This window comes from Rhagoletis zephyria, unplaced genomic scaffold (assembly GCF_001687245.7).
Source record: "Rhagoletis zephyria isolate East Lansing unplaced genomic scaffold, Rhagoletis_zephyria_1.1 Rzeph_scaffold_02499, whole genome shotgun sequence".
Classification (NCBI taxonomy): Eukaryota; Metazoa; Arthropoda; class Insecta; order Diptera; family Tephritidae; genus Rhagoletis; species Rhagoletis zephyria.
The window spans coordinates 14,092-23,436 of record NW_016159583.1 but is presented as its reverse complement, the minus strand read 5'-3'; the positions used below and the strand labels follow the sequence as shown (position 1 = coordinate 23,436).

General features: G+C 32.1%; 1 protein-coding gene across 1 annotated transcript in view; it reads left to right on the top strand.

Moving 5' to 3' along the window:
- Positions 1-9,345, top strand: part of LOC108367023 (RNA-binding protein fusilli-like) — a 50,640-nt gene that overhangs the window by 28,775 nt on the left and 12,520 nt on the right. Inside the window, exons 2-3 of the mRNA XM_017621542.1 lie at positions 2,945-3,316; positions 7,237-7,522. Coding sequence (XP_017477031.1) covers positions 2,945-3,316; positions 7,237-7,522 — 658 coding nt within the window. The remainder of the gene's footprint in view (positions 1-2,944; positions 3,317-7,236; positions 7,523-9,345) is intronic.

Here is a 9,345-nt window from a genome sequence, read left to right as displayed (position 1 = left end):
AATTTAAATTAACGGAAATTAAAGAATACGCAAAAAGTGAGAATAATCTAAAAAGTAAAAAAAGTGAATAGAAATTGAAAGGAGGCAAAAAATAATTGATATACATAGTAAGTGTTTATTGTGCTTGTGCTTGTGTGAATATGTTTTGTACATACATTTCCATTCTTATTTGACGTTAGCTTTGTTGTTGCCATTCTTTGGACTAAAAATTTGGTTTTTTGCGTTCCTTTAGTTTTCCTGTTATTATCTTTTAGTGAGCGCATTTTGCTTACGCTCTGGCATTTTGACACTTTTCAGATTTTAGTCCAAAAAGATAAGAATGAACCTGATATGTGTGTGTTCATTTAGCTGTGTGTGTGTTCATGTGCTGCTGTAACTAATTCAGCGTTTCCAAAAACAAAGAATAATAATAATTACTGCCATCATGGAGATAGATGTATGTAAGTAGTTTTATTATCAATTCTGCTCTTATGTAATCAATAAGTATATGTATTTCTTTCCATTTTTTGTTTATTTTTTATTTTTAACTCCAATAGGAATCTATAAGTATCAGCGCTCATAGAGAATCATCCACAGAAATTCTTAGGGCCGAATTCACATTGCTTAGTTAAACCATTGTTAACTTAACCACCAACAAGAGTTTAATTATGAATTTATATTCAGAGTCACATAGTTAACTATGGAAATTCGTATCGCCTGAAAATATACAAATTCTTAAAATCAATACTTTTCTATTCAAATTTGAAATTCGTTCCACAAAAAAAAATGTATTTCACAAGGGTTTAACTATGGGGGCATGCTGGTTTAAACTTTTGTTAACTGAGCGTTGTGAATATGAAAATCAATAGTTAAACTCTTATCAGTGGTTAACTACGCACTGTGAATTTTGCCCTTAATAATTCTGCTATCGAAGAAAGAATTTATTCTGTGGAGTTCAAAGATGTTTATTATAAGGGAAAAGGCAGGATTTGGGGGATATTTTGCAAAATACAAGATGAGGGGACGCAAACATTATTCCCAATATGGTGTCATGCAAAATATGCAAAAATAGTACCTCGAACTTAGTGAAACATAAGAAACAGGAAATTACGAACCGATTTTAAGGATGCACCAATGGAAGCAGACGCCGACGACAAAAGGGAGGCTGCTCGACAATTTACAAAATGGACTGTGCAAAATTGTCGTCCGTTTAAAATAGTTGAAGACAATGGACTTCAAAACATTATTAAATTTTTTATATTTATTGGCGCAAAATACGGCGAGGGTTAAATTTAAAAAGTTTGTTGCCTCATCGCACAAATTTGTCGCAAAATGTCAATAAATTATATGATACCTACTTCAGTGAAGTGAAGCTTGAAATAAATTCAATAAAAGGCAGTGGATTTTATACGAAAAACATATATTGCCCTTACAATTCATTATATATGGTAATATATATCGGAGACAATGTGATTCTTGTGTCGATACTCAAATTAAAGTTCAAAGGTGAGGAAGTTTTCCTCATTTCGATGATTCCCACGGATATGCCATTCGAGTTAAACGAATTCAATTTCCGATTCGTCTGGCATTTGTCATGACGATCAACAAATGATAAGGCCAATCCTTGAATGTTTTGTGGCCTATTCTATAAAATGAATGTTTCTCTCGCTGTAAATTGAGCATAGTATGGTCACGTATCGGAAAACCATATGCTCTGTTCGTTCTCGCACCTGACAACAAAACGAAATTTGTCTTATATCACAATGTCCTTAAATGAAGAAAATCGACCCGAGTGCAATTTACACAGTAATTTGGATTTTTGTTCATTTATTGAACTTAATTCATTTCGTGCTTGCATTTTATCATTATAAAAAAACTGAATTTAATGCAGCTAATAGGTTAACGCTACATTTATCAATTCTGAGTCGGTACGAGATTCGGCGGATCAGCTGGTGTTTTATGAAAATATTTCGGTTGTTCACACTTGCTTGGTTATCGGGTTGTCTAGTTAAAAAGTATTATTCTGTAGTGTAGTTTATTGTTGTAAACTGAATAAAAAATATAACCACATAACAAGATAACCTGAGAACCAGGTGAACAACCTCATTGTTTGTGCTAAATATATCATAGCCATATTAATCAAAGTTTCTAACTTTATACAAAATTTAGTAATGTTTTAATCTGAATTTTTAGAACATTTTTGGGTATGTAGTTATAAACATGCATAGATCATTAACCGCGTAGATATCTGATATATTTTCCTGTAGGCTTCTTTTTTCACTTGGACATGATCACGCCCAGCAATTTTGCTCCAGTAGCTACTGAAATATTACGGTTTTTGCATTTTCAAAAATTCCGTTATATTGAAGGCAGATGCAGTCATGATCTGATTCCACCCATTTTCATTACTAACCTACGCTGGACAAATAATAATAAGTGAGCCAAGTATGATTGCGAAATCTTATTTAATTTCATAGAAAACGATTTTTGACCGTTGATCCACTGTGAAATTGAAAAAACGAAAATTCGATTTGAAAATAAGTTTCGTTGTTGACTAAAAGGTATGGAAGATAACATCCCTTTAACCTCAACAGGAATCATTTTTTCTAGTCGATATGATTTTATTTTTTATCGAATACTGATAGCGAGAAAGATTATGGCGAAATTCATGTTTAATTCCATTTGTAACTAAAACTCTTTCATACTACAAAATCGAGCTATTTATTTTCTATCTGGAATAAAGTTCCTTCAAATAAAAAAAAAAATTTCCAAATTATGATTTATATCCACAATTTAATGTATATCCAAGTACTTGTGTATTTACCTTTAAATAATCAATTTACCGGCTCGGTAAATTTGCCCTTGTCCCTTCATTGCTTTAAAACCCATTGGCAGCTCCGTTAAGGAAAGCTGTTTTATGTGAGAATATTATTTAATTACAATATTTAAATTTACAATCCACCAGATCATTGGCACGAAACAGCTTTTGGTGCGACCTGAAGGAGGGTTTGCGAAGGATATTACTGTGTCTGGTTCGTCTGCAGCACCTCTAGTCGATGGCGCGTCATCACCTCCGCTTGCTTCACAGCATGCCGATGTAATTAACAACAACAATACCAACATATGCAACTCCAACACGATTGTGAAAAGTATTTACAACAACCCAAACTCTACTTTACTAATTAATAATAACTCCACGATCTCCGATGGATCGACGCTGAATAGCACAAATTTAAAAGCAGCACCTGGCATTGTGACTCCAACGCTACTTTCCGAAGAATTACCAATAGCCGTTGTACAGTCAACAGGGAAACCACTTAAAGAAGCCATCGACGAGGTATGTAATTGAATTTAAAACTGCTTAGGTCTACTTCCATACAGAGTACATCCAGAGTAAAATATATAAATACAGAGTTCAGTAGCTCAGACTTAAATTTGTATAGCCCTAAACCAGACAATGTCTTGCCCAACTGGCTGAGAGTCAAGTAACCCGAGGGATTTCTAAATTAAGGGGGCAGCACACTCTCTTGTGTGACGTTTATTTACATTTCGACACCTGAGTGGAAGATCGACCTACCTCAGCAGCCAGTTCCTAAACGCCGTATCTCAGAATGTGATTGAAGAAGGCCCTATCTCAGAGTTCGGTTCAAAAACACACATTTTCAAGTAAGATGGGGCGTTCTTCAACTAAATTCTGAGATAGCGTGTTTTTCAATAAAATTCTGAAATAGGGCGTTCTTGAAAAGTTTTCTGGGATAGGGCGTTTTCGAACTGCCTTAGCAGTTCCACTACCTTAGCAGTTAAAGTATCCATAAAAATCAAAAACTGTATCCAAATGTATCCACCGAAAAGAGCGGACATTTTTACCTAGTGCATCTATGGAAAACAAACTCAGCCCCTTATCAAACTTATTAACATGTATTCAGTATTTTCCCATCCTTAGACATGGATTTGGGAAACAAAGTCCCGTAGTTAAAGTCAAAATTAAGTCCACTCTAAAGTTAACTGCAGCTTTTTGTCATCATTTTCAATGGGATACCTGTCAAAATAGCTGCAAGAAACTTTAGTGTCGACTTAATTTTGACTATAACTACGGGCCTTTGTTTCCCAGATCTGTTTCTAAGAATGGGAAAATACTGACTACAACTACGGGCCATAGTTTCCGCATGTTCGATGTTTAATAATACGATTAGATTCTCGAGATTTCAGTTAACTACTACAGGTTGGAAAACTTATTAAAATTTGCAAACTACTTGGTGCTATTAAATGCACGCTTATGTAGCTAAAAATTTAATTTTTCAAAGTCACAAGAATAAGGGAAAATTTCTTGCTTGGAGAATGAACAGCCAACTGTTAAAAATGTTATAATGGCTCGTACATAAATAAATAAAAAAATGCCTTCAACTTACGAATACTTATGAAAAAAGATATCCAAATTTACACTGAGGAAAAAAACGAAGTATCACTCAAAATTGAAGGCGAAAATGTATCCAAATTGATACATATGTATCAAAACGGCAACACTGGTGACTACGAAAAAATTTGTCGTCCCACTTTTACTAATAGCCGAATATAAAAAATATACAAATCTGTACAAATGTACAAATCGTGTGACACTGGTTAAGAGTTATCTTAATTGGATGGACCACTCACACGTTTGATGAATTTTAATCGCAGTGTTGAAGGCAGAAAAATCAATACGGTCATATATACATAAAAGGGAGGTTAATTTTTTCGATTTTGTTCAAAACTTCAAAAAAAATCATGGCCGACGAATTGAGAGAACGGTTTTACCTTACTATATTTTTGTCATGGTATATATAAATGTTGAGTAAATATTAATGAATTTCTTAGCCACACTGCGCAAATATATAAAAATACAGTACACAAACATATAATTTCAAGGCTTTATTTAAGAAAAGTTGCCTAACTTTGACAATTTTTATGCGATTTCAATAAATGAGGTATCAGTTTGTTTGAAAATAAATGTACTTTTAAACAGTACTACATTTTTTGAAATGGTGAATGTTATCGATGGTTAAAATTAAAAGAAAATTATGAGAAATATGTTTTTTTTTACCCGATAAAAGATCCCAACAAGCCAAGACCGATAATAGATCATTACCATTTTGAAGACCTATATATCCTCTTCTCAGACCGTATTCGATCTTTGAAATCGAATCAAAAGTAGTCATTCAAAAACCCATAAATCTACAAAATCCCATTTTCTATCATAAATCGACAGGTCGCGACCTCTAAACGACCTTCAAAAAATCTACAAAAATAGGCAATTATATTTCTCATAGAAAGGAACAAAATTAGGGGGTAGGGTCGTGAAATTTCCAAAAAAAGCATTTTCGATGGGCACTCTAATGTACATACATATATTGAGCTACACATTTATAAAAAAAATGTTAAATATTAAATAAACAAAAGAAATATAGCCAAAACTNTTATTTAAGAAAAGTTGCATAACTTTGACAATTTTTATGCGATTTCAATAAATGAGGTATCAGTTTGTTTGAAAATAAATGTACTTTTAAACAGTACTACATTTTTTGAAATGGTGAATGTTATCGATGGTTAAAATTAAAAAAAATTATGAGAAATATGTTTTTTTTTACCCGATAAAAGATCCCAACAAGCCAAGACCGATAATAGATCATTACCATTTTGAAGACCTATATATCCTCTTCTCAGACCGTATTCGATCTTTGAAATCGAATCAAAAGTAGTCATTCAAAAACCCATAAATCTACAAAATCCCATTTTCTATCATAAATCGACAGGTCGCGACCTCTAAACGACCTTCAAAAAATCTACAAAAATAGGCAATTATATTTCTCATAGAAAGGAACAAAATTAGGGGGTAGGGTCGTGAAATTTCCAAAAAAAGCATTTTCGATGGGCACTCTAATGTACATACATATATTGAGCTACACATTTATAAAAAAAATGTTAAATATTAAATAAACAAAAGAAATATAGCCAAAACTGGCCAACATAAAGCGTTTCTATTATTGCCATCAGTATAAATTACAAATCCCGAAAATCCCGAGATTCTAGGCAAATAATCCCGGGATTTTCGATACTTAAAAAAGACCGGGATCTCGGGATCCCGGGATTAACATTCCTCATACATTTGTTTTTGTTATTTTTTTTTATGGCCTTAATAACAATTATATTCAACAATTTTTATGAGCTCGAGGCCGTTTTCAGGCTGAGTCAGTGGTGATGGTCGGTTCGAATCCTACTGAAAGAAGTCTGATGAGAAAATGTGGTGATTTCCGAAATAGCTATCACTTCTACCATTTTTTCAAATTGTTGTTGCTTTTCCTCAATAAGTTTTCACTGAAAACGGCCTCGAACTCATAAAAATTGTTGAATATAATTCCTAATACATACATATGAAAAATTGGGAGAAATAATGAAAAACATTTCTTGTAATTTTTCTTGAGCTGGAAAATAAGCTTAAAAATAATATTTTAATATGTATATTGTGAAAATTTGGAACTAAAAATCACGCAATTTTTTATTGCGCATTGAGCGATTTTTTATTCCAAATTTTCGCTTGCGGCAAATTAAAAAAACACTAATTTTTAATCTCAGGGCGAATTTATATAAGGTGGTGTTAGATCAGCTGATTTCTTCACCTTACATGTATTTTGTTTTTGAGGCGAATAGAGATTTGACATAACATCCCTAAAACAAAATACATGCGGCTTTGATTTTGTGTTCTTGCTAAAAACTTGTATAACTTCGCCTTATTTTAATCTATAGTGAAAATTTGGATTCAAAACTCGCCTGATTTCTTTTTTCTTTGTAAAGATTGTCTGACAGATTTTTGACACATAAAGTTTTGGTATAACAAATAAAGTGCAAGTTTATAGTTGCTTAATTTTCGTGTTGAGTTTTGGCAAATTTTTTGCTGGCGCAGTTTTTCTACATAAAAGTATGTATGCATACAAAAAAATTTTTGACATGCTTAGTATGTAAATATTGGAAAAGATAACAAAGAATCATAATTTGACAGTTTTTCGAAACTTTCCAGCTCGTGGGGCGACCGTAACTATTATTCCATTATTATTATTCCATTAGTATTATTAGAATTTCGAAATCGAAAATTAGTTCTTCCGCTCCTCCTCAATAGAGATTCATGTGGACAGTTAATTTAATTAAGGATTTACATTTAAAATTGTAATAGTAATGACAATCAACGCATCAAATTAATTACGTTTATTATAATTCCATTCCCAGTTCGATGAGTATTTACGCTCTCTAACACTAAACACCGACGATGCCGATAGTGTGAAAATTATCACCGACGGGCAACTTCCGCTGCGCCAATGCTTGCATCGAGAGGCATGTGCCAAAGACATCCTGCTGCCAAACTACTACAACCGCTTCTGTGATCTGCGTAAAGAATTTCTCAAATATAAATCCGGCGATTTATCACGAGCTCTGGTCCCCGTAAAGGACATTAAAAAAATACTCCAAATACCGACCGTCTCGCCTCCACAAAGTATCGGCGAAATGATGAAAGGTGAGGCATTAAAATGAACTAATATTATACATTAGGGTGGTTAAAAAAAAAGTAAAGTCGGACTTTTAATTCCCTCACCCCCTAAGATTGTTCTATATCGAATAAAGTATACCCCTATATTTTTTTATTTTGAAATCAAAAAATATTTAGAGATCGCTCAAAGTGTCCATGTATTTTATATGGGAAAAAACAACTTTTCGCAGAAATGATATAGAATTTTTGAAAATCAATATTTTTNATTTTAATTCCCTCACCACCTAAGATTGTTCTATATCGAATAAAGTATACCCCTATATTTTTTTTTATTTTGAAAACAAAAAATATTTAGAGATCGCTCAAAGTGTCCATGTATTTTATATGGGAAAAAAACAACTTTTCGCAGAAATGATATAGAATTTTTGAAAATCAATATTTTTCGATCGGAAAACTTTCAATAAAATACCCAATTATTTATTTAACCATTTTTTAATCCTAACGATTTTTTATTGGTCCCAAATTGCATTTTTCGGGGTTTTTGGCGGACCTATAAATTATAGTTACTATGAAAAAATCGTTAAATAAATAATTGGGTATTATTATTTGGAGTTTTCTGCAGATAACTATAGTTTTCCGATCGAAAATTATTGATTGATTCGAATATAAGAATTCTATACCATTTCTACGAAAAGTTGTTTTTTCCCATATAAAATACATAGAAAACTTTGAGCGCTTTGAGCGACCTCTAAATATTTTTTCACTTTAGTTTTTTTACATACAATTTTGGACCACCTTAATATACATACGTACATACATATGATCCACACACAGAATATCTGGTTTCTATAGCCAAGCGAATTATAAAATTTAGTAAATGTTATTACTCCCGCCATAATCATTTTGCTCAATNGTAGGGGTATATTTTTTCACTTTAGTTTTTTTACATATAATTTTGGACCACCTTAATATACATACGTACATACATATGATCCACACACAGAATATCTGGTTTCTATAGCCAAGCGAATTATAAAATTTAGTAAATGTTATTACTCCCGCCATAATCATTTTGCTCAATTTAGCATCCATCGTAAATCGGATAGCGTTAAAAGTACACACTACGGTGTGCCACGATCACGTTTAACCCTAAGGTTGTTCTACATCCGGGTTTCTTTCGGGATGTGTTTCTGGTAAGCTTCGGAAACAGTTTCCAATCAGTGTTGCCGCGAAACATTTTTAGCGGTAGCTAAATTCAGGCTAAAAAAGGGCTAAAAAAGAGCTAAAAATCGTCGTTGTCGATAAAAATGGCAGCTGAATTTTTTTACCTACATATAAATATATAAGTATACATGCAAACATTTTCTATAAGTAATGATACAGAAAAACAATGAACTCTGGAAAGAATTAATATTTTATTCAACAAAAAAACTTTTTGTGTAACACATAAAGCATATTAAGGGCCGCCAACTTACCTATTTTAAAGTATAGTTAAATCGTTAATGGATAAGATAACGGCCCAGAAATGTAAAAAACATACATAGCCATACATATGTATGTATAGTTTAAAAATTTATTTCTTTTATAAACAAAAAAATTAGATCACATTAAGAATACATAAGTACTAGAATCATATCTATATACAGTGTCGGACAATACTAAATAACTTAAATAATTTCAAACTATGCTTCGAAAAATATCCATTTGTAAAAGAAATTTTTAAAATGTTATGTTATAATTTACAAAGAATTAAAATGTCGGTGCTTTATTATTGTCCGACGCTGTATGTATCAAACAAACAAAAGAGTATTCATTTAATGAACTCATAGTAAAATAATTTAATCTATAAA